This window comes from Ptychodera flava, chromosome 20, assembly GCF_041260155.1.
Source record: "Ptychodera flava strain L36383 chromosome 20, AS_Pfla_20210202, whole genome shotgun sequence".
Lineage (NCBI taxonomy): Eukaryota > Metazoa > Hemichordata > Enteropneusta > Ptychoderidae > Ptychodera > Ptychodera flava.
The window spans coordinates 1,633,869-1,660,346 of record NC_091947.1 but is presented as its reverse complement, the minus strand read 5'-3'; the positions used below and the strand labels follow the sequence as shown (position 1 = coordinate 1,660,346).

Below are 26,478 nucleotides of genomic sequence, written 5' to 3'. Positions count from 1 at the left end.
TGAAATTAAGTATTATATGCAACTTGAAAGACACAACCACAGTGAATCAAAAAATTATAACCAAAACCTAACACTATTATTTTCTACCAGATATGCTATATTATGTATGAAAACATTTCAGTGAACATATTTTCATATTCTTAAAAACCATGTAAAGGAAATCACATGGTACAATATGAAATGGAATCCATACAGGGTTGCACAATTTCTATAATTTTGTATACAAGCAAAATTGCATCATTTAACATGGCATAAAGTGAAAGTCTTTTTTAAAACAAAGACTTACCAAGATTTTCATTGGCAGGAGCTTCACATAGGACTTGTGTTGCTGTCACATTGTCAATGACACACTCATTGTCACAGATGGTGACTTGTGTGTTGTCACTGTCAAAGCCATCGCCATCTATTGTCACTATTCGACCACCACCAAAACTGCCTGTATTCACATAGAGGGAAAACATATACACAGGTCAGAAATGGAAATCGATATGGGAAGATTCTTGTCAGCAGAAACACTGGTGCTGTGAATTTTGAAAGTCTGGTCTGATAAGAGGAACTAGTCCGGTGTAAGACATGAGAGGGTATGTTTATAAAACATAAAGTGTAATCCACCAAAATATACATTTCTTCACATAGGTTGTAACTCAGGTTTCCCTGTATAATGGTTCAAACCATCTGATGAAAATAAAGTTTCCCAAATGCTACATGTTTAGTGATTTGTGATCTTCCTATCACATGCTGTAGAGTAAGAGATAACTATCAATTTGAGTTACATGCATTTGTTCATGAAATGATTCATATACATAATTATGTTGTTGTTCTTGGAAATACATGCACACCCTAACAACTCATGTGTGTGCGTGCCATTATTGATAAAGAATTTCTGCAACAAAGTCTGTAAATACAAAATGCACATTTACTTATTTCTTTGCCACCAGCAATGATGTTTGATGCATTTAAAACAGTTTATATTTTCACATAATTTTTTGTGTGTGTTCTTCTTTTCAACAATGCTATTATAGTCTTCTTCATCGCCATAACAATATAGTATGTTCTGTATCAAGAACAATGACAGTAAAAGCTGTACATTATGAGTTGACACAGATTGGCTATTTTAAATTCCTGTGTAGGTACTACATATTTATAATTACAAAGTCAGAGATCACCTCTCAAGAACTGATAAAAGTACTTACATTCTGTGGGAGAAATGGATGATATTTCTAACTGGTACTCAAATGTGCTGCTTGATGTTGCAAGGCCTTTGCTATCGATGTAAACCACCACATCAAAAGTACCAGCTGAGTGTACTCCTACGTCACACTGTATTGACGTGGTGCTGGATGACGTCACGGAACAGGAAACGCCGTCGATGGTCACCTCAACGTCTGATGTGGTGCCGCTGAAACCAGTACCGCCGATTGTGATGGTGTCTCCGCTCGTGCCCTGACCGGGTGAAACAGAGCTGACTGTTGGAGTCTGGGCGTTTGAATAGGTGTATGATTCAGCTGAGTATGCGATGCTTCCAGATGTCACTGTTAGGTCTACTGCTTCGGCGGAATGAGCAGCAGTGGTGCAGACTATTTCTGAGATAGTGAGAGATGTGATGTCGCAGTCGCTTCCATCAATGTCGACTGATGTGTCGTCCTCATGGAAGCCACTTCCAGTGATCGTCAGGACGGTGCCGCCATTGATGCTGCCGGAGCTAGGGCTGACACTGTCAATGACTGCTTCACTTGTGACGGTGCCGTTGCTCAAGATCGCATCACCTTGATCTGCTCTGTTTACAACAACCGCGTGGTCACCAACGGGTACATAGCCAACATCACACGTTATCTCATCATCTGCTAAGGTCTGGACACTGCAATCGTCACTCCCAAAAGTCACCGTGATGTTCTCGACTGTGGTACTGAAACCAGATCCACTGATTGTAACAGTTGTGCTGGCACCAGAAATGGACGTCGGACTGATGGTAGAGACAACAGGTGATGCGGCATTAGAGTATGAGTAGGTATAACTACCGAGACAGGTGCTGACAGCGGAATTGATGCTTAGAGACACGACATCAGACCAAGCAGCATGTGGCCGAGTGATGCACTCAATCTCCGTGTAGTTGACTGAGGCTACATCACAAACTGTGTTGGAGCCAATGACAACATCTACATCATCAACTGAATCTGCTGAGAAGCCATCACCCGAGATGATCATCCTAGTCCCTCCAGCAACTGAACCAGTCGTAGGCCAAATGCTGTCAATAGAGGGCGCCATAGTGAACACACCCTCTGAATTCAGGGCATATCCACGATTCTTGACGTTCACTCTCAGGAGGTGTTTTTCTCCAACGGTCAATGCATCCTCAGTGTCAATTGTACAGGTAAGCTCATCCTGACTGCTGCTCTGCACATCGCACGGATGTCCGTCGATGGTGACCTCATTTTCGCAGTTGGTTGTACTGAAACCGTGACCTTTAATGGTGAGCGTGGTATCACTGGTACCATTGTTAGGTGTCACCTCACTGACAGATGGTGTGCTGCAATCCCAGAATGCAAAGGAAAACTTATCGCTGTCCTCTCCTGAAGGTTCAGAAGTCGAACATGATGATATTGATGAGTCACTGCCTGGACATGCACCTGATGTGCTTGAAGATACACCTGTGAAACAGAGTATGTTGACTTTGTTAATCTTTCACAATGACTCAATAACTCTACTTAATTAAAGTAAGCATGTTTCATAACCCACTTCAAAATGTGATGATAATGCCTTCCTGATAACTGTGGAGTGAAGTAGTGTATAAGTACCTCACCTCAGTGAATAAAATATCCCCCCCTTGTTTAATTTCAGTGATTATATCAGAATCAGATCAACATGTTGTAATCTGTATCATACAAGATCTGTTTTACTCTTATCTCACTACAAATATTTGCTAGATTTTTGGGGCACAGTTTTTTTTTTCCAATACATGTTACTTGTCATAGATCAGTACAGAACTCTATAACTGTGTATCTGTTTTGTTAACTTTTGGGATTGTCAAATTTACACAGGCAGAGTGGAAAGTCCATATTTGCTTGCTATCCACACTGATCATTTAAACAAACACTGTGAACTGTGCCGGTGACAAATGGAGATCTAGTATTCATTGTCACACTAACGCAGCTGAAATTTAATTAAAATTCCTGGCAAAAACAAGTTTCGTCACTTTTTGTTATGCAAGAGCTGTATCCTAACAATATGGACACCATACTGACAATAAGAGAGTTTGTAATTTCGGCATCAAGAGTAAATCACACATCTCTTGCAAAGCTTTTGGTTCAAAGAAAAATTCCATCATAAACAACATTATCTTTATTCTTCTTGGCATTGTTTGACTCAAAGTGGACATTTTACTGCATGGGTTAAAGTGGTATTGAGTAAATTTTGCTGTAATTTCTCCATAGACTGTAAGCACAGCCTCTGAAAAGAAAAAGACCTAAAGCATGCTGATGAAATTAAGCGCACAATTTTTTGCCCCAGCTACAAAAATATCCGTCTTCATACCTGATGCTGTATCATGTAAAGCTTCAAATCCAGCTAGCTGGACACTGAGATCTTTCGCAACAGAGTCCGCAGGCTCTACATTGATAACTCCTTTCATGTAGAGTGTGCCATCTTCATCCACAGGTCCACTGGAATAATAGTATGTGCCAGCAGCATAGAAAGTGTGGGAGAAGCTGCCTGTACATGAGAAAAGTTTCAAAGTGCTTTAGTGAAAGTCATGTACTCTAATGGTGGTGATAAATTGCAAACTTATCAAAAGAGGTATTTGTAACTTTGAAACCATCCTACATTTTTTAACATCTCTACTAGAATCTGAACTTCATTACTGAATATAAAAACAGGAATTCAATGTTGTAGCATGTATGAATATTAGATACATTACTTAACCCTTTGAGCGCTAAAGTCTATTTTTGTTCCCTTTATAAAATAAAAAAAAAATTTAGATTTTTCAGATTTTTGCCAAAATTTTGAGAAAAAACTGTAGCCAATGAAATGTGATGTCCATTTGGTCCAAAATTATCAAAAAAATTACAGAAAAAAATCATAAAAATTGGTAAAATTTTGGCTGGAAAAAATTACAGCACTCAAAGGGTTGATTGTGTATGTTCTTTGGTGATTAGGCACATCACAATGGTTCTACTCCGGAATAAAAACGACGCGATGCGTTCTACTGACTCAGTACGCCCAAATAATCACGTGATGCCGGTACAAACAAGCCCACATGTGTACTAACGCGTATGGAAATACACGTACGTCTATGCGCGTTTGCGCACATGGCTTTATTTGTACCGTGGTCGATTCAAATTCCGGGTTTGGATTATTAATAACATTTGCAGAATTTAGAATTTATGAAACAAAATAATCTCTGCAAAGTTTATTTTAAACAAGTAGGATTCACACCTTTTGATGACATTGAGTGATGCCAAACAAATATAAGAGTTTGTTTCCCCATAGACATCTGAAAACATGAAACCATGGACACAATTCCCATCACTTTCCAGTTTGTCAATATCAGTGTACAAATGAACAGAAAAGTTTTCTTACCTACTGGAATCCTGCCGGGACTTTTGAAACCAGATCCGTCATAAACTGTGGAAGATGCATCTGCGGTTTGCTGTACGGCATAGCCAATACCTTCAACATAGCCAGGAACTGCCCACTCCCACAGTACTGTGTCACCAGTTTTGGCGACAACTTGCGGGGGATTCCATTTGTAACCCAAGCCATAACCTGTCCAAGAAAACATGAAGACATGAAATCAGACAGACAAACAAGACATATTGATTAGTATTAAAGAGTCAGTAGCTGTAACTTTTGATAATTTCTTTGAAATTTTGTTGTTAATGGCAACAACAGTTTCTTTTCTACTCCCAAAACCACATTAAGATAAACGGTATTCAGTTTGTCAACTGGGCCTGTGCATGTTTAAGTGCATTATTATTGTTGACAAGTGAATTCCAATCTGGACTAGCATTCAAATGTAAACAATAACAGTGTATTTGACATGTACAGACACTGTGAACAAGCTGAATAGAGGGTGTTTTACATGTAACATGCTTTGGGGAGTAAAACAAGAGCCAGCCATGGACATAAAAAACAACAATAGTGAAAATAATCAAAAAAAGTTACTGCTACAGAGTCTTTAACATAAGGCTAGCATGATTTCTGACAGTACAACAGAGCTGTCTTATAAAAGTCTTGCATTGTAAAATATTATGCAAAAGTAAAGACTGACATTACAAATACATCTGCTGGACACTAGATTTTTTCTTAGCTTTAAAATGTTATTTCTCACATAATTTTAGACTCTTTACAATTCATAGACGAAATAGAAATGAAGCTAATATTGATTACATGAAAAGTACTATTAAAATGTAATATGAAAGAGTCCACCTTAGATTTTAAATTTCCTTTAAATTTGCAAAATCTCCTTACTTGGGTGCAGTCCAGAATTATCTACATTGTGAGTGACACCGATGCTGCCAGTGACACACTCAAGCTCCGTATCACTGCTAGAAGTGACCGTACATCCAACATCACCAAAAGTGACCACATTCTCTTCCAAAACATCGCTGAAACCCTTTCCAGTGATGGTCACCAGGGTGCCTCCTTGCTGGGAACCACGAGTAGGTGAGATGCTGGTTACTTTGAGGTTGTACTCGATGGTTGACACAGAACTGGTGAAAACATAGAAATGTAAGTTACCTACATTGAATGGTTTCTGGGATATACACATCTCAAAACAGAAAGACAAATATACACTTCTTTCTTTTCTGCTATCAAACAAACAAATTACCGGTCAAGGGGTAAATTGATGTTACTCAACAACTGCCCTGATTTACTTAATCTGAAATTATCCATTCTAATCTTATTTTCAAATAAAAAAAAATTGTGAAAATTCCTTTTCCACACAAGATTAGAAATAAGCCCACACACATCATCGACCAGCAAAACCTTGCGAGATTTTGTGGTTAAAAATGTATCTAGGAGTCTAGGAGGCAAATTCTGCCTGAAGTACAGAGCTTCAATTACAGCTTGAAGGCCACACACATGATGAGAAGTTGTACAAGGTGGCCTCTGCAATTTATTCATGAACAGTTACAATGTATAAACGCATTACTACTGTACAAACATTATTTTTGTACACAATTCCCATCCTGTCAGAAATAACCGTCATACATTTAATATTCAGAGCTAGAGATTGAAAAGCAATATAAAAAATGTTTACACTACTATTGATTATTTTTAATGGAAAAATTGGACATTTTTAAAGGACAATGCAGATGAAGACTTCACAGACTCTATGTGAGGAGGAAACAAATGTAATTAGTCAATCACCCAATACAGAAGGAAAAGACAAAAAACACTTTGGTATTCTGTGTCATTTGTTTCAGACTTTGTTTTCAGTTCAGTGTCTTACATAACATTCATTTGTTAGCATTCGTTACTCTTAACAACTTCTGTATTTTTTGTTTTCTAGAGGGGGCTTCAGTTCAGTTTCAAAGAAAATACAACAGGGACCAGTGATGCACTGAGAAAATTTCATAAAAAATATCTTTACAGTTTGGCTGAGAAGTTAAAAACAAAACGAACAGATCAATTTCATTTGGAAATAAGTAAACTTTAGAAATACACACTGAAAAACAACAGTGGTATGTTACAATTGAATTTTGAACACTAAAACAAATAAGCTCTCTTTAAATATCAAAAGAAAAGTGCTTGGTCATCCAGAAAAGTGTTAGACAAGACTAGAAAATGAAATAACGATGTAAAAAAGTCACCAATGTTTGAAATTCAACATGGCTGCCAAAGTTTTGTTATCACCATGGAGACATTGATTGCTGCTTTCGTTAATTACAGGTTGGGCAACAGCACTCTCCTTCATTTTTTCTAAAGTGTTTTGGAGAACTGAAGCATAAATGATTTGGAGGTCTCCCCACTTGCATGAAAAGAACAAGACTGCCATTGACGTCATAAACTGTGATAAAATGGTGACAGGTGGCTGACATTTACTTGTACATTGTAAATCAATGGCCATGGGTCAATATTGAAGAATGCTTGCTATGTCGGTAGACAGGTATATGAGGTTGGTGACTGCATAATAATAAAACTATTGTCATTTTCTTTATGGCTGAATATGTTGTGAGTAGACTAGAAATATGATGAGAAAAACTAGGTTTCCTTCTTACTTTTGGAAATAAATTATACAGAATTTCAATGTGCTGTCTAAATTTATGCAGCTCACATTGCTAAATGAAAAATTTCAATTTCACTCCCAAAAGAAATGTGGAGTTTATCAAGACTGAAATATTGATATTTCCTTTCTATTTCAATATCAGAAACTTTCCCTAACAAATGAATTTCAGATTGCAAGAAGAAAAAGGTGTGTTGCTGACCAGGCAAGAAAGATACAAACTGATGTATTATCAATATCATTCAAAACTGCTTTGTCAGAATTTTTTTCAGGTTCATTTTGTAAAGAATAAATGATCTTGCAGTTTACTTACAGCTCCTGTACCATGTCTTTTGTGAAGGTTTCAAAAAAGACATTATTAAAATGAAATTGTCATTCCTATAAGGAATGGAGTCAGCCTACACTTCACCCTATATTGGTAGTTCTATAACTCTGCAACAGACACTTGCTTACCTTGCATCTGCGTATCCTTTACCCGATACATAGAGCTTGACGCTGTACGTTCCTGGGGACTGGGCGGGCAGAATACATTCAACTGAACTGTCTGAGTAAGATGTGATGTTACAAGGCTCATTGCCGATAAGAATGGCATCTTCACTCGACTCACTTGAGCCAAACCCGCTGCCACTGATTGTCAAGACATCACCACCTAATACCAACATAGACAAGATATTCTCATTGTACAAGACTGGAAGAATTAATCCTCTTTCTACCAGGCTCCATAGACAAACCATAATAGCACTTGGGAGAAAGATGATTAACACCTCACTGCAAAGAGCACACCATAAAGTATCACACTGTAATATTTGCATATAATTATTCATCAGATATGCATGAACATGGAAAGAATTTGTCTATTTATTTTCCAAATCTCTACAAATACATTATATATTTTTTACATATCATTTAACGTCATAACTCTAAATTCTTTGTCATAGATTGTTGAGCATGTTAAGTACTTGAATGCAAAATATGCCATTCCCGGTCACGCTATTCATTTCTGCAACACTTGAGCAAATTTGCATATTGATGAAACACTCACCTGTGACACCACTCTCTGCCTGACTCAGAGCAGAGATACTTGGTGAAAGACTGGAGTCGTATTCAAATGCAGCAGCACTGGTGTCTGACACGCCATTGATGGTGACAGATACATCAACTGTACCTGCAGACTGAAACAGAAAAGATGAAGAAATAAAATGATTGGTAATTCTATCAAAGATAAAACAAAGAGATAATTACAATATGAGTTGCCAACAAATTGGTTGAGGGCTCCTGAGACACTGCATATTAGGAGCTTCACACATTATTTAGTTGTTAGGCCATTTTGTATTTCATGGGAGACAAAAAGCCTTTTGTCTCCCATGAAATACAAAATGGCCTAAGGGTCCAACTGTATAACAAAACCAAATAGCTAACTAATCTATCAGATGAGAACACCAATGAATAACTTTATGGCACCATTTTACAAGTGGTCAAGCCACAAACTGATGACGTCAAATTGCCGTACACAATACACAGTGCTATAATTACAAGGCGTCTGTCTTTTGAGTACGGCGATTTGACATCATCAGTTTGTGGCTATACCACTTGTAAAATGGTGCCCTTTGTCTTATTACTAGGCCAGGGCTTAAATCTTTGACTGAAACACTAAGACTGGCCATCGGAAGACAATGATAACCTTAGCATCTGAATACTAATAGTGCAAGATGTGAGGTATACCAGTATTGATTTATGCAAATTATATTAATGAGCATTTTTTCGGTATCATTTTATGTGAATGATTCTTCACCAATGTGGAATATTCATGCACTCCGTATCTTTCATTGCGTATCTAAATACTGATCAAAGCAATCATCTCAGTATTTTATTGGCTTAAAACTGACAGACTGTAACACTATTTGCATATCTCACAGTCATTTTGATCTCATTTGAGAATGGACTTACAGCTGCTGGAGTGAGACACACAATTGTGTCAAAGCTAGCAGACACTATTTCACACTCTGATCCATCTAATTCAACAGTCAGGTCATCAGATGAATTGCTGAAGCCAGAACCAGCGATGGTGATCTCCAATCCACCTGGAATTTGAATGACAAAAGTTTAATATAACAACTTGCTGATTGATGTTCAGGCTAGTGCTATAAGAATCTGTAAAATGGCGATGAGTCCAACCAATAAACATATTCAAATATAAAAAGAACATACAAAAGTCAATTTTATCACATATGAAAATTCATGCAGCCAATATTTTTGTGACAGAATGAATGTGGGGTTACGCTATTGGCTAATAAGCATGGCAGTTACTTTATGAATACATCACTAAAGTCCATAAATGGTTTCTTCAGATCAAATGGCATTGAAAGAAGAACAAAAGTGACAACGCTGAAATCCATGTTGGTCTGAATAGTTCTTCATGAGAACGTCAGACAGAAATTAATTTTCTTTCAAATCTGAACTTGGAACATTGCATGAGACTTTTATCTTGTCACATTTATATTCTTAAAGGAGTGACTGCATAAACATGCACCAGAATCACAATGACGTGTTCAACATTATGAATGACATACAACAGGTGAAAGTATTTTTGTTATGCCTACTCACTGTGATTGTGCAATAATATTAATAACATCCATGTGCGCTGCAGGCAGTGCAACTTACCGCCAGTACTCCCACTGCTGGGAGAAACATCAGATATCTCCACAGAATACTGATACTGCACAGTTCCAGAGGGGTGGGACGCTAAACCAACTGAGTCCACAACAACGGAAATATCCTGGGTGCCGCCTGATGCGTCACCGGTATCACACTGTATCTCAGTGGCCGAAGAACTGACCATGCTACACTCGACACCTCCAATGGTCACATAGTTGTCAGAGGCAGAGGTACTGAACTGTGAGCCGCTGATTGTTATTCTGGTTGAGGATGTTCCTGTGTGACAAGGAGAATGATCACAGAGTTACAAAGGATGTGCTCAGCTGTCATTTTTTCATTGATGCTACGAGAGCAGAAAACAGCCATAAAATGGAAAAATAAAAAAACCAACATTAATCATCATATCATCAGAAAAACTCATAAAGGGGAAGAGAAGAAACACCTGTTCATCATAAATTGACAATGTGTACAAGGTCTGAGGTCAGAGAACTGACCTGATGTTGGACTGACACTGGTGAACTTGACAATGTGTACAAGGTCAGAGAACTGACCATACGTTGGACTATTAGTTTTGTGAACTTGACAATGTGTAACGTACAAGGTCAGAGAACTGACCCGATGTTGGACTGACACTGATAAACCTGACAATGTGTACGTACAAGTTCAGAGAACTGACCTGATGTTTGACTGACACTGATAAACCTGACAATGTGTACGTACAAGTTCAGAGAACTGACCTGATGTTTGATTGACATTGTGACATTGACAATGTATACAATGTCAGAGAACTCACCTGATGTTGGACTGACACTGGTGACACTGGGTGTGTTGGCAGAACTATACTCAAAGTCACAAGACGTGTTACTGCAAGTGGTAGGTACCTTGTTGACCTTGACTGTGACCTGGGGCAGGTCATGTGGTGTTCTCAGCATGTCACTTTGGATAGGGCCCAGGAACAAACCGCCATCCTGCAGTGTCTCAATAGACATATTTGAGTTCTGCACTGTAAGGCTGGAGCTTAAAATCTACAAAGAGACAAGTCCATGTGTAAATGTGTTGTTTTGAGAAGGAACAAAGAGCAAAGAAATATTTCCTTACAACATCAACCACTTGATCTCAAAATAAATGTGTTCTTCCATGCAAATAAGTGTGCCCTTTACATATTTTGAAATTGATGATATAAACTTTTACTCAAACTTTCTCCAAGGAAACATTAAAAATACTCTCTTTCTAAATCAAGAATAAAAATAAGCAGGTCACAAGGCAAATTTTGGTACTAGAGAAATAAACAACTTGAAATTTACCAATATGTGAAAGTCAATATAGCTGGTATCCCTGTTGTATCTTTACACAGCACACTTGCAAAGTATTGTTTCAATTTGAGTCTGAAAGACTGTGCTCGCAGTTCATTCTACCATAGCGAAGAATCTGATCAACAACTGACTACTTCTTATGTCTCCTGAAAATTTTCAAATTACTAGTCATGTACAAATCTAGAGCTGGCCCCAGAAAAATTTTCAATTATACCTCAGCTTGCGTAAAGATTGACATAATCATAAAAGATTAATGGCACACAGATGTTAATTGTGTTCATGAGCACTGCTTAATGCTTGGGAGCACAATTCATTGTCAATAGAGAATATTATTAACTGCCTGAAAACTATGGACAATCTAACAATGGTATCTGAGTCAATTGGAGATGACAACTTTATTCCTGTCAGTCTGAGGGATTAAATACCTGCCGCTTAAACATTTTTTAGACATATTACAACAAAACTATCCTTGAGTGACAGATGGATATAGTTTTTTGTTTCTATACATACCACCATTTCAGGATGGTTTCCACCTGTACCACTGAAATCTATCGTCCAATCATAGCCAGAACAAGTACCACTTCTCTCAACAGACACACTGTAGTCAAAATAAGTGGAAAAGAGATCCTCCACGTCTTGAACAGTAGAATCAACAGCAACTGCAAAGAAATATATTTGGAAATGCAAATGAGAATATATGCTACCAATGTTACGTGGAAAAATACAATCTTTGGCTCTGTAGAAAAGAAACCAAAGACTAGAATCAAATTAATCTCTGAACATTGTATTCACAAAAAAGGCACAGCTGCTACATGGAATGTCTCAAAGTTTCAAAATGTCATTGGTTTACTTTATAACTAATTAATACAAATCAATTTGAGACACTGGGCCATGGTATTCCAAAGAAATATGAAATAAATTAGTATTTTCAAGGAAATTACTACTAAAAACAATACCAGTCCTGATTCAAATATTATAAGGTTATTCACAAAATACCGGGATTTATGTCCAAGATCGTGCAGCGGAGGTATTTTCCGAGACTGTATGTCAGCAGCATAATTTCACTCAAATTCACATGTTTTGGATTGACCACTATTAACCTCGTGAAGTACTGAATGCTAAGAAGTATAATTTTTGTTAAAAATTTAAAATCATCTCTCCTTTTTCCCCGCATTGACGTAAAGGTGTTTTGAGGTCAAAGGTCAAATAGCGTCCAATAACACCTAACATTATTGTACTCCGCGTCAAAGTTATTGGACTCCGCGTCCTCTGATACCGAAAATTACTGTACGACGAAACTTCATAGGTTACAGACGTAGGTGTATAATAATAGTGATTATTGATTCAGATCTGAATGTGGAAGGAGCCTATTTTATCCAATGCAGCAAAACAAACTCTAAATTTTCTGTTGATGAATACCACATACAATGAAAAGTAAGAATCTTAAAAATGTAATGGTGAACTTACAATTTGTCGTCATGTTATCAAGCTCAATCAGCAAATTTCCAGTCAGTGGAGGGGTTGCTGATGTTAGTCTATCAACAGTAAAGATGCAGGTGAAATCTCCAGTGTCATTGAGATAACTGACATAGTCACTGTCTGGATCTGGGCTTCCTGCAGCAATATCCATGCCTTGGATTCCAAGCAGTGGGTAATCAAAGCCACAGTTTTCAGCCGACATTGCTATCTCCCATCCGCCATCTATTTCATCAACTTTGACACCGGTGATGAAGAGACCATTCGGTCTGGCTGCCCTTGATGATCTCAAATCTAAAAATAAAGTAAAAATTATTCATCAAACTTTTAAATTCTTTCCATATTTGTGTTATTACATCAACTTCTAAAAGAAGGAAACATCTGGTCAAATAAGAAAGTTGAATCTGACCTTGATAGAGGAATCATGCAATATGAGTTTACAGCTGATAGAGTCAACTCCCTACAGAATTTTTGCAGAATTTTTGAATACTAATATTGGTAATAACAAATCTGACATTAACTCAGCCACTAAGCATTTTAATGACATCTTAGATAAAGCCTGCAGTGGAATTTTTAATAGACAAAAGCAGAGAAAGAAAATTTAAAGAGAAAGAAATCAAAATGGTTTGACAAAAACTGTGATGCAGCAAAAAGGGACCTAATAGCAACAGCAAAACTATTAAACAAAGCTCCATATGACAGTCAGTTAAAAATTATCTATTACACAAAGAAAAAGAAGTTTAAAAAACTTGTTAAAAATAAGAAATTGCAATTCTGGCAAAACAACTTAGACAAACTAAACAGTCTACATGCCAACAATTCACATGATATGTGGAAAGTTTGTTGGAAATTGATCAAGTACTTAAAAAATAATGATAAAGATAATAATACTGGAGATTGTGTCTCAGCAGCAACATGGATGGAATTTTACAAAAATTCTTGCTCAATTGAAAATGACAGGTATAGTGATTTCCAACAGCAAATTATTGATAGTTTAACATCTGAAGAAACTAAGAATCAGGCTAATCAGCAGCTGGATAAGTCAATAACAACTAATGAAGTGTTATCAGCAATTAGAAATTTAAAAAGTAAAAAAGCAGCAGGGATTGATGGGTTTTGTATAGAGTTGTTAAAACATGGTTCCCCCTTTCTCTGTAAACCTTTAGCTAAATTATTTAATGCAGTTCTAGATACATCCAACTTTCCAGACATCTGGAATACAAGCATTATGACACACTTATTTAAAAAAGGAGATAAATATGACCCGAAAAATTATAGGGGCATTTCTGTCGGAAGTTGTGTAGGAAAAGTTTTTCTTACATTCTAAATGAAAGGCTAAATAGTTTTTTAGATGACAATCATATTATACATAATAATCAAGCTGGATTTCGCAAAAACCATCGCACAATAGATCACATATTTACCCTGAAGACAATAATACATAAATATATTACAATAAGCAGAACATTTATGTTTGTTTTGTTGACTTTGCTAAGGCTTTCGACTCGGTATGGAGAGTTGGTCTTTTCCATAAACTTCTCAAAAATAACATTAATGGCAAATTATACAGACTTATAAAACACATGTACACCAACACAAAAATACACATCAAAACAAATAATTTTATCTCGCCCAGCCTGAAAGTTGAAAAAGGAGTAAAACAGGGCTGTGTTCTAAGTCCTAGTCTGTTCAATTTATATGTCAATGACTTGAAAACAAATCTAGACAAAGTAAATACTCAACCACCAGTGTTGAATAATACCCCAGTTAACTCATTATTTACGCTGATGACCTAGTCTTAATCTCTACTTCAAAAGAAGGTCTGCAAAGGGAGTTAAATACACTACACACATTTGCTCCAATGGAAACTTGATGTTAATTTACAGAAAACCCAAGCAATTAATTTTAGTAAATCTCCTTTGGTAGATAAACACTTATTTAACTATGGTAGTACATGCATAAAATCTGTTAAGAGCTATACATACTTAGGACTGACAAATCAAACGGTAGTATTAGTGACACAATTACAAATTTGGCTGATAAAGCAGCAAAATCTTTGTATAGTTTAAAAAGGATTTTATTGCACAACAAAAAGATAAAATTTTCCCTACATCTATTCAATGTTTTCATTAAACCTGTTTTACTGTATGGCTCAGAGATTTGGGGACAAGATTTCATGGATACAAGAAGTGGGATAAATCAGCAATTGAAAAAACTCACCTCAAATTTTGTAAGAACATTTTACAGTGTAATAGACAAGCTTGTAATGCCGCTGTGAGGGGTGAACTAGGACAATTTCCACTTCTACTTGAGATCAAACTTAATATTGTTAAACACTGGCTTCATATCGTACAACTGCCACATTGTAATCTTGCTAAAGAAGCTTTTCTGGAGCAAATGGTAAACAACACTAACAATAGATCCTGGTTTAACTGTTTAAGTGCTTTAATTAAAGACAATGGAATGGACTTTCTCCTTGATAAAGCTCCATCACTTAAACACCACAAAGTTATAACTGGTTAATGAAAACAAATTTAACAAACAATTATGAAGTCTTTTGGAAAAAGTTGATCACTGATGAAAATAGTAAACTAAGAATGTATGCCAAAATAAAACGTAATTTTAGATGAGAACCCTCCTTAACACAGTTGCAAGGTGAGAAAAGAAAATTGCTCACCAAACTTCGCATTAGCAATCATGATCTAGCAATTGAAAAAGGGAGACACACTGTTCCAAAAACCCCAATTACTGAAAGATACTGCAATCAGTGTAACACCAACAGTATTGAAGATGAAACACACTTTTTATTAGTCTGTCAGAAATACAAAGTCCAAAGAAAGTACTTTTTCAGTAAAATCAAGTTCCCAAACGACGATACTGAAAATCAGCTTATTTCTCTACTAACAAAACAAGAGTTATCTTTTAATGAACAACTTGCTGATTATATTTTTACTTTATATAAACAAAGAAATACCTAGTTATATTTATTATTAGCTACTATTATTATACTGTAATACTTTATCTTTATTGAAGAAAATTTAACTTATTTTGTATCACACTTTTATTGCCACAAATGTGATGTAAATCCTATATTTACAAGCAAGCAATAAAAATATTATTATATATACTCCCTACTGAATGAAAAGCAGTACTTCTAGTTAATTTAACCCTTTCACCACCATGGTTTGTCCCAAATCCATTGTTTCTATGGTAAAGTTGGACCTGTATACAGGAACTGGGGGTGAAAGGGTTGAGCAAAAATGAACAAAACCTGTCCATCTAGAGTTTTAAAATGATCATGTATCTGTAACAATAAAAGCTAACAATATTAATGCCACTTACAGTTGGCTATGTCAGTTCCGATGAACAGATTGTCAATGTAGAAATCTTCCTCAAGTTCTCCAGAAAGTGCGATGCGCCAGAATTTGAAGTCTGATCCCAAACTCTGCATCACACCATCATTTTCAACCATGGTCTCCACATCGATACAAGTGTGTTGCCACCTTACAGAGGAACAAGATAAATGATCATTAGAGCTACAATGTGCCTTATGCAGACTATTAATTTTTACAATACTGAGCTAGTCTGCTTATTGGGGACTCATGTTAAAGCCTTCAAGGTAGAATGTGCCTCGGGGACAGATATTCGGACTCTCAAACTTTTACGATTCTTTTCTGATCTACCACTTGTGGGGGTTCATTTTAAAGTTCTTGGCATAAGAAAACTTTCTGCTGTTATAGTTTTTCAAAAGTCGAAAATTGTATTTTCTTCCATAGAGTTAATGAAGCGATGGCGACCATTTTGAATTGCAATTATTGGTAAATCTTGTATTATTTGTGTCTCTCGTACCAAAATTTGCACGGTGACCACCAATTTTTATTCTTGATTTTGAAAGAGAATAGATGAAATATTCCATGAGGAAAGTTTGAGCAACTTCACTTTCAAGGCACATGCTACCTTAAGAGAAACAAAATTTTCAGTTTTGTTTTCATGAAAATAAAAAATATTACACTGGGTATGGTGGCAATTTTGAATTTGACTATGGGTAATTTTGAGGTAATTTGTTTCTCAAATCGCAAGAAGAATTCCACAGTGACTCCTGATTTTTTAAAAGGAATGTTTAAGCTCTGTTTTAGGAATATTTCACTTGAACAATAAGATGGATCTATGGCAAGAAAAGAGAGACTAACTAACACAAAAAAAATTGCAAACTTCTACTATATCAGCATCAGTACCAGGTGAGGTTATGGTCTTACAATGGTACAAGTTATTGTAAAACATTGGTTTTAAACTAAAAAGAAACTGTGGCTTGTTTGTTATGTGAAAACTTTTCAAATAAAAGCTTGACACACAGAAGTTAGTCTTTTCCTAGGATTCAATCACAAGAAATCCTTGAGCCATAATTTTGTACAAAATTCAAATTTTTAAAGATACCAAAGAATTTCCCATTTTCCTCTGGAAAAATGTCAGACGTGATGATGCCTGGAAGATGGTTTTCATTACTGACAATTAAGTCAGAAAACTTACTGGCCATTATTGACAACATCAAAGTTGTAGTTTCTGCCCCTGACACCCTCATTGCCGTCATCGTCAGTGTACTGTATTTGAAGACCAAGCCTTCCAATCATGGCGCCTTTGTATGCCAAGCAAACCTTTTTGAAAACAAGCAAAACATGTTTAAGATTATCGCAAAGATATAGTTTCTGGTATGAACCATAAATTATGTGAAAAACCATAGATCATATCATCGAAGCACTTATTGTTATATCGACCAGCAGGGAGGGATTAGAGTTCTGATGACTGACAATTTATCTCATTACATTTCTAATATATTGAACGCTCCATGGGATTCAATGGTAACTTGTTGATGAAGTGGCTGGCCGTATAGTCATTATTGGACTGAAAGTGAACCGGAACTATATTCAACTTGACAAGGTAAGGATTTCAAAATCAAATCACATGTTTTACAAGGAAATGCTCTTTTTACAAAATTATACATTTAAAAATTGATAAACAGCATAACAATAATTTAAATATATCAATATGAAATTTGGTATAATGAAATTGTTTTATTTTTTAACAGATTTTCATCTACCATGGAAATAAAGCATGATTGTTATTTGCAAACAAACCAAAAAACTGGAGTGAAACCTATGTAAGAGAGGCATGTAATAAAAACACTATAGCCTAAACAAGGGAATATGTACCCTCAAGGCAGGAGACCGTTTGCCCTTCTGACGTCAGACAAATGGCCACTGCCCATGGGAACATAGTCCCTTGTTTGGGCTGCAGTTGAGTATTACAATATGAAAAGTTGCTCACAAGAAATGAAAAAATAAGAAGAAGAAATAATCTGAAAAGATAGTGACTTGTCCCATTAACTATTCAACATCTACATGTAGTGCCTCCTTACTTGTGGCATAACTGCGCTGTGCCAACAAGAGCATTAATTAAACTGTTGCTTGAAAGAATTATGTACCGATTAAAATATAGTGCACCTCTGATCTGAGAGAGTTCATGGTGAACGTTTACAATGATTGACCAACAAGAGTAAGCAAAGAAACTGTTCTGCCAAAGGGTTCTAACCCTTAACCCTTTCACCACCATGGTTTGTCCCAAATCCATTGTTTTCTATGTAAAGTTGGACCTGTACACAGGGAACTGGGGGTGAAAGGGTTCTAACTCTTAATGTAAACGCTGAATAGAACCCCCTAAGGTAACGACATTTGAACTGCCAACAACTTCCTTGTGGGTCATCAGCTCTCAACGCCTGCTTGGTTCACATGCAAAAATAACGTAAACAATCCAATGTGCGGTTATTGTGGAGGTAGGCAATCCCAGCTTTGAAAAATGTCATTTATCGGCAGCAATCAGAAGCCATTCAAAGGAAGATACAAACATCGCATGGTTTCCAAAACACAAGAAAGCAACCAGTAATTTCATTACCCATGACAGAACAAAGACAATTTCTAACACCCCTCACCTGTCCATATCTGGAGATGCGAATTGCGCCGTATGTGGTTCCTGTACTGCTCTGGGTTTGTTCGGCTTGGAAGACGATGGATGGATTTTTCAGGGAACCATGTCCACAGTATGGTTCTTCATCCTTGATTATGGTACCAGTCTCCATGTTGTACTCATCCTCAAAGCCGCTGTTGAAGGCAGCCATACCTGTGCCAAGATCCTGGCACTCCACGTTCAACATCTTTATGAGAGCTTCCTCCACCTTGGTGATAAATACACCAAAAATTATAAGACAGTGCAATTCTACAAATCTACTGTTACATGGTTTTGAAATTCAGCTTTCATTTGATAGTGACAGAGACTACATCTCTGTCTGCTTCTCAGATATGAAAGCTGCTTGAAACTTGGTGACATAAAAATCTTGCTTTCACTTGACTGTTCAGTAATACAAACAAAGGAAATCTACGGTAAAAATCTAAAATCAAAAATTGACCAATAAGAAAAACAAATATGAAAATTCTATTCTGTATGTTACATTCTTTGTGAAAGTTGAAAGTATATGACTTAAAACATGACTTTTATATTGGCCCCATGGAGAATGTAATCTCATAGAAAAAAAGACTAAAATTTATCTTATCCTGCATATGAACAATGTACACCTAGACTCAATTACTGCTCGGTATATAATATGTTTGATTGTGACCAATGAACATCTACCAGGGATATGTAATTTCTCAATGAGTACTCTAAAATCAACAGTAGAGTCTTACAAATGGCACTTTGAAGAAATAGTAGAGTATCAGGTAACCATCAAACTGACAGATTTGATTGACACTTCTAAATACAAGGGTGGCTTCAATGACACTATTGTACTCCTCCATTCATATATTATTCCCATGGTTCAACCAACCCAATCCTGAACAATGGGTTTCTACTGATCTGTATTTGCGACAGGGGTGAACAGACTACATCTACGGTACATACCTCAGACGCCGAGGATGAGGTTGTCAGTTCATCTGAGGTGATGCCATCATAGAGAAAACTGAATGAGGTGCTCAGGGAGGCATTGCCGGAACATTCAAATGTCAATTGCTACAAAAACAAAACAAAAAATTCACACAATATTGAGATATTGAAATATAATTTGTGATTTGATTCATAATTAATTACAGCAAAGGTAATGATGCTGTATATAGTAACAATTTACAAACACCATTTAGCAATGTTCAAACAATTGCTAGCATGCTACTAATCAAGACTAAGCCTATCAATCCAGCCAAGGAGAAAGAATTTACAAACAACTTGTATCTGAATTACCTGTACTTCCTTTTCTGTGGCCGAGCTCGTTGAAATTTTCTGAATCTCATTCGTCGCTGCTCCAACCTGGCCACTGGTAAAGGGAGTGTCTTCAATGCTGACACCAATCGCGACATTGTCATGTCCAGTGTACTCTATATGAGGTACTTCAATATAGTAGTGATTACCACCAACCAGCTGGATGGGAGATGACTTGTGAGCAGTCCAGTCACTGTTGTGTGATGGGCATTCCACAATCATTTGCTGCGAAACAAATACATAATCATCATCTATGAAATTTACATGGAGAGATTGAAGCACAACTTAAAAATATTCACCATTGATAACGAGTCACTGCGTCTGAACTTGCACCCTTACACAACACATACTGATTTCAAAAGATAGACTACACCTGGGGACAGATATTGGAACTCTCAAACTTTCTACAATGCATTTCTGGTCTGCCACTTGTATAGGCTTACTTTGCAGCTCTTGGAGTAAATGAAGTTGTCACCAGTGTATTTTGGTAAAAAAGCAAAAGTTTTGTTTTTTCCAACATGTAGGGATGGTGGTCAATTTGCATTTCAAGTGTCGAGATATACCAGTACAGGGTAATTTGTTTCTCCCGTGCCAAAGTCAGCAGTAAGATCAACTTAAAAGTTAGCCACAAGGTCAACACTGAAAGTCAGCAGTGAAGTCATTCAAGAGGTCAGCCACAAGGTCAACACTGAAAGTCAGCAGTGAAGTCAATTCAAGAGGTCAGCCACAAGGTCAACACTGAAAGTCAGCAGTGAAGTCAATTCAAGGGGTCAGCCACAAGGTCAACACTGAAAGTCAGCAGTGAAGTCAATTCAAGGGGTCAGCCACAAGGTCAACACTGAAAGTCAGCAGTGAAGTCAATTCAAGAGGTCAGCCACAAGGTCAACACTGAAAGTCAGCTGTAGGGGCAATTAATGTGGGTCAATTCACAAAGTCAGTGCCAATTAAGTGAACAACGAGAGTTATCAGCTGTTCTTACCTTGTCAGCTTTGTCTTCAGTCATACTGAAATACAATGCAGCCTTGTCATCACAAATTATATGGAATGTATACTCGCTGTCATAGGGTGCTACAAAGTACCCACTTATCCTTGAGGAGTACTGATCACTTTCACCAAAACTTGACTGTGAGGGAGATGAAGACTCTGTGATCACTTCACTGTGGTAATCATCGGCATCACTGGAGTACGAGGCAACGTCATCCAAACTGCAGACAAACAAAACAATATGATTGATATTCAAGTTTTCTCAGTGCCACATTTTCTTCCTCAGACTGATGGAGAGATCCATGATGACAAGTGTTTGTACTTTCTTGGCTGTTAAAGCCATATTACTTGAATATCAGCAATACCTGTAGTATAACACGGATGCTAGATGGGTCTCTCAGAGAGAAAAAAGATTAGTCTCCTAATTTTGTGATTTGGGAATTTCCAGGCCCTGACTGCAATGGTCATTATTGATGCCTGGATGAGGTGTATACATTCTCTAAGTCCCTTTGTAACCTGAGTGTGGATAAAAGTCTGCACAATCTATTGTTACACAAAAAGTGTACGAATGAAAATGACTGGTTAATGATAGCTGTAATCTGTACCTACTGTTTTGCCCTTACATCAAACAACATTTTTCTTCTACATGATGACAATTTTATGGTTTTCTTTTAAACTGGGAATATTTCTGTGCATAGAATACAGCAAGTGATATGGGAAAGATGACATACCTATCAGCCCTGGTTGTGGTCCACACTTCACGGAGAAGACCTCGCTGTCCTGGATAAGTGGACTGGTCATCTGGTTTTTCTCCCGTTGTACATGTGATCTCTGTCTGCGTTACATTGTCTACTTTGCAAGGCACACCTTTGGATGAAATAAAGATACAACATGGCTTAGACAGTTAATCCTCTCTCTGAAGAGATTAAAGTTCACCATTACAAGACTGAATTTCATAGAAGCTACATGTACGCCCAGTTTTCAATGAACTTACTGGTCAAACTATCATCCACAAGTTTCATTTGATGTGGCAATCAATGGTGGTGTAAGTCAATAGTCTCCATATGAATGTTTCCTGATGAAATATTTAACCCTTTCACCACCATGGTTTGTCCCAAATCCATTGTTTTCTATGGTAAAGTTGGACCTATATACAGGGAACTGGGGGTGAAAGGGTTAAATTACACTTACGAATGTCTATTTTTTTAAAATAGCATCATTGCACAATTATTATCATGATATGAAAGAAAAAGAAGTTTTGACATAGTCATTGCTATCTAAAATACTTATTCCAATTTACTATGTAACAATGCCCCAGTTTCTATGAGATTTCTTTTTTTAGTACTTTATCACTTTAATTCATACAGCATCATAATATTTATGCTACATGAACTTTCAACAAACTCAGCCATCTGCAATGTTCTTTAATGCCGTGAGATTTCAAAGTTTCACATCCAGGTACAATGCAAGTACACCACTTGTCTCTCACCTCCAACCAAGACTTCCACATCTGTATCAAAGTGTCTTCCTGTAATTGTCAGGTATGTTCCCCCTTCAACACTTCCAGACTGGGGGTAAACATCAGTGATTTCTGTAAATAGGAGGGGCAATCATGAAATTGTATGTGTACCGTACACCTGTTTTCACTTGTGGAAAGTTGTCATGAACAGTAAAAATACGTACCGGTATAATCCATTCATGCTGCAAAGTTAAACTTTCTACCATGGGAAAGGACTTCATGAGCAGTTTACTATCATGGTAAACCAGGCCTCAAGATTGAAAGTTCTGAACTTTTGCTGATATTTTACTGAGGAGCTCTTACACAAGTTATTTTATGCCATAATGAAGAGTGGAAATCAAAGACTACCATTTATTATTTAGATTAGTGAAGCAAATCACCTTAAATTTACTGAGATTTGAATTTTAAAAGGGAGCTATTTCCCGTGATAACTCTACAGGGGAGAAAATTCAATTTTTCTATCATTTCAAAAACAAGCTGGTAAGAATAAGTATGTACATGACTCTGTCCCAGTTCCAGACCAAGAAACTGTGCTAGATGTGCTGCAACAAGTGTGATGGTCTTGGTGCAATGGGTACTCACCTGCATGTGTCTGGTACAGGTAGAGTTTATTCTGAGCACTGACATGCAAGGCACTCGGCAAAACCCAGGAACGTCCATTATTGTTGATGATGAATGAGATATTCTGTGATGCTGTATAGTGTTATCAAAAAGACAGAAACAGTAGATTCAACATTAAATGTAGAGCCATCAAATATTGGCATACTGTGCAGCTTTGTTGAAATTTACAAACCAACAATATCACAAAACACACAATAACCAGAAAATGTGACAGATCATACAGAGTATACATTTATATATCTGTCTATCTAGCTATCTACAGTATCTATCTGTCAATCTATCGATCCATTTACATATATGTATATATGTGTATGTATGTGTGTATATATATATATATATATATATATATATATATATATATATATATATATATATATTTTGTTCACCTATTCTTGTTTAGTTCATGAAAGAGTTTTTGTGTGGCATATTATCATGAAAACGGAACCTCTGTTTATGAAGACTACCTGCAAACTAAAGACAATAAGATATTAATTGGATCTCAACATAACTATAGGGACAAAAGCGAAAATAATCCAGTCAAAGAGTGAAGACAACCAATAACAGACAACTACCGGAACAAAAGCGAAAATAGTTCATTCAAAGACAATCAGTGACAGTAAGTATTTCCAATGACTGATCTGCAACATGCGTCACTGGTTATGTAAACTTGCTCCAAAAGGCTGTATTTAAAAGACTAGCTATTCACATCCACTAAGCTCTCCAATTTTATCATCTTTTGTCTCTTTTCTCCTAGCACAGGCACCCTAGCAACAATCAATATACATCAATAAGGTTGGCCCATCAAAAGAGAACAGTTCTAGTCGTGTCTTTTTAGTTGTCATTCATCCTTGCATAGCCTCCTTAAAACTGATGATCACGTCTGCCAATTTGGTGATCTCTACATTTGGGAATGTTCCCAATTGGTTACAGAAGACAACGTCAAAGTTGATTTACTGTCCATTACTTAAAAGCTTATCAATTGAAATGCAAGACTTTCAGTTTGAATGACTTGATGAAGATGACAATTACGTCTTAAAGATTCTGCAAAGAAAAGTTGAAGAAAACTTGGCTTCTTCTTCAATGTTCAGTGAACACAGACCACTTGGTGTCTCTACCATATGAGTGCACAGTTCTACTGTCCCTTGCTTAAGACTCTGCACATTAAAACGGCCAGAAACTGTGACTTTGGATGATTTTTCCACTGTTTGTTTTGTATGTCATTTGCAAGTTTTTGTTCTACTTCCCAAAGCATGTTGAAATACAAACCATGTACCTTGCCGAGGCATTGTCTATATGTGTAAATTGCACAGCTATTGTGGACATTTGTAATCTACGAAATACCAGAATTCACTTGTCAACAATAACACATACGCTACAAATATACAGGATCAAAAAGCTGAATTGTGAACATCTCAACATGCTTCAAGAAGTAGAAACTGTAGCTGATATTCAAAACAAAAAAAGTGAATAAATAATTTAAAGTCACAGCTACTGCCTGAATGTTCAAGTATCTGTTGAATATGTTATGCAGCACGAAAGAGTTCATGCTGGATTTCAACTCCTGGCGCGATACATGGATCCATTCTCTATCTGCTAGACAGTGATATTGGCCATCGAGGTTCATAACTAGACTACATTTTTTTTCCATGCCAATATGCTACATGAAAATCAAATGATAAGGTGCCTAGCTATATGCATGATAGGCCAACTATTTAAGACGATGATTATGTTTCACCTATCAATTGGCAGCACTAACATTATGAGTCTATTAATTTTTCATCCAAAAGCTTTTCATGAAAACTACAAGATGTATATCTTTTTGCACTGATAATGTGTGTCTTAGTGTATTCTGAGATTGTTTATGACAGGATGCACTTTATGCCTCTTTCTAAAAATGAGTAGGCACACAAACCATTTTAAGAGCAACAAAGAAAATTTACCACAATTAGCAATATGAACACATAAAATTAGCATTTTTAAGTTTCTCTTAACCAAACTGTCAAATTTTTATATCATTTTTATCATCAAAATTGAAAACTCTCAGAAATGTTCATATCAATAAATGTGGCACATACTAGTATTCAGTAATCTTGGTAAAACAAACAACCATTCTCCGTAAAACACTGGGGAACCAATGCAAGGCAATTCAAATCAGGATCCTTTCATCTTGTTACAGACAGTTAAACTTCAGCAAAATTTTGTGACAGATAACATGGTGACATGACATTTGTACCATGCAATTTGTGTTCAATGATTTTCAAAAGCAGACAATGGTTTGAAATGCGTAATTTACACAACTGTACAGCCTACAGAATATTCTGGTGCGTAATCTGAATAAACAGTATAGACGACACATAACATTAGGCTAGTAATTGAGAATGGAATTAAACATAATAATAGGCCAAATTGGCACTCCATGCAGATGGAAGCCCCTTTCTCATGTTCCTACACTGCTGGGGGTGTTTGAAACATTAGTGTGGAATCGATTTGTTCTCACACTCTGTGTTGTCGCCTGAGTGGAATAAATTTCCATTTTTACGAATGCTCCTTTTTCTTTGTTTTCCCCACGTCAAAGCTACATGTATGATTTAGCGACTGGGCAGTCGCGCACTATAAAACCAGAATTATGGCAGCAGACAAAAGCAAATGGGTTTGCGCACTCCCCATTGCTGACAAAATATATGAAGATTGACCAAAGCATGAGGCCATGTGGTTATTTTGATGGCAAAGTAGTACATCTACAAATTATTAATAATAATAAAGAAGAAAACTGTCATCAGTATAGACATGTTTCATATAGCATTACATGTGAACCGGTGTGGACTATGTTTTTTTGAAGGGGAATGATATAAATCAAATGGAGCTATTCATGAAAATAGTGTTTTCTGCAATGAAATACAACGACTGCAATTTTCTCAAGTATTACAATAAAGGGATGTGATAATAATAGTCCTACACTCCAGCGGGCTGAGATGGAATGTCTCAACCTTGTTGGAGAATTTCTTTCTCACACTTGTAGGAGACAGAAATTCCGGAAGTCGTGTAAAATGTGCCATCTCAGTCCATTGGGTGTGAGTTTCTGTTACTCTCTGACTAGGTTCCAATAGTTCCCTATTAATCAGTTCAAGAATTCACAGCAAAACTCCAACAACAAGGCTGCTGAGAATTCATTTCAATTAAAGAAATCAACACAATGACTTGGTAGTACCTACCGATGAAGGTGCCAGCAGGCATGCAGTACAAGTTTCCATTCTGACCTGAAGTTAAACTTATCCCATACCTGTTTTAAAATATATATAATTGAAACTTATGAACATTTGTTTAGGCAAAAGTTGCCAAATTACATTGTTTTTGAATTTCATGACAAATGTGTGAAATAAGTTTTA

At 36.6% G+C, this 26,478-nt stretch overlaps 1 protein-coding gene across 1 annotated transcript in view; it reads right to left on the bottom strand.

Moving 5' to 3' along the window:
• The window catches only part of LOC139120512 (fibrocystin-L-like), an 80,177-nt gene that overhangs the window by 38,992 nt on the left and 14,707 nt on the right, over positions 1 to 26,478 (bottom strand). Inside the window, exons 8-30 of the mRNA XM_070684974.1 lie at positions 26,305 to 26,372; positions 23,054 to 23,164; positions 22,442 to 22,543; positions 21,684 to 21,819; positions 20,948 to 21,173; positions 19,951 to 20,193; positions 19,618 to 19,725; positions 18,653 to 18,895; positions 17,197 to 17,321; positions 16,012 to 16,172; positions 12,661 to 12,963; positions 11,704 to 11,852; positions 10,674 to 10,905; positions 10,375 to 10,521; positions 9,887 to 10,156; positions 9,173 to 9,306; positions 8,268 to 8,397; positions 7,679 to 7,874; positions 5,467 to 5,708; positions 4,576 to 4,761; positions 3,532 to 3,708; positions 1,194 to 2,648; positions 287 to 436 (exon numbers count right to left, since the gene is read on the bottom strand). Coding sequence (XP_070541075.1) covers positions 287 to 436; positions 1,194 to 2,648; positions 3,532 to 3,708; positions 4,576 to 4,761; positions 5,467 to 5,708; positions 7,679 to 7,874; positions 8,268 to 8,397; positions 9,173 to 9,306; positions 9,887 to 10,156; positions 10,375 to 10,521; positions 10,674 to 10,905; positions 11,704 to 11,852; positions 12,661 to 12,963; positions 16,012 to 16,172; positions 17,197 to 17,321; positions 18,653 to 18,895; positions 19,618 to 19,725; positions 19,951 to 20,193; positions 20,948 to 21,173; positions 21,684 to 21,819; positions 22,442 to 22,543; positions 23,054 to 23,164; positions 26,305 to 26,372 — 5,294 coding nt within the window. The remainder of the gene's footprint in view (positions 1 to 286; positions 437 to 1,193; positions 2,649 to 3,531; positions 3,709 to 4,575; positions 4,762 to 5,466; positions 5,709 to 7,678; positions 7,875 to 8,267; positions 8,398 to 9,172; positions 9,307 to 9,886; positions 10,157 to 10,374; positions 10,522 to 10,673; positions 10,906 to 11,703; positions 11,853 to 12,660; positions 12,964 to 16,011; positions 16,173 to 17,196; positions 17,322 to 18,652; positions 18,896 to 19,617; positions 19,726 to 19,950; positions 20,194 to 20,947; positions 21,174 to 21,683; positions 21,820 to 22,441; positions 22,544 to 23,053; positions 23,165 to 26,304; positions 26,373 to 26,478) is intronic.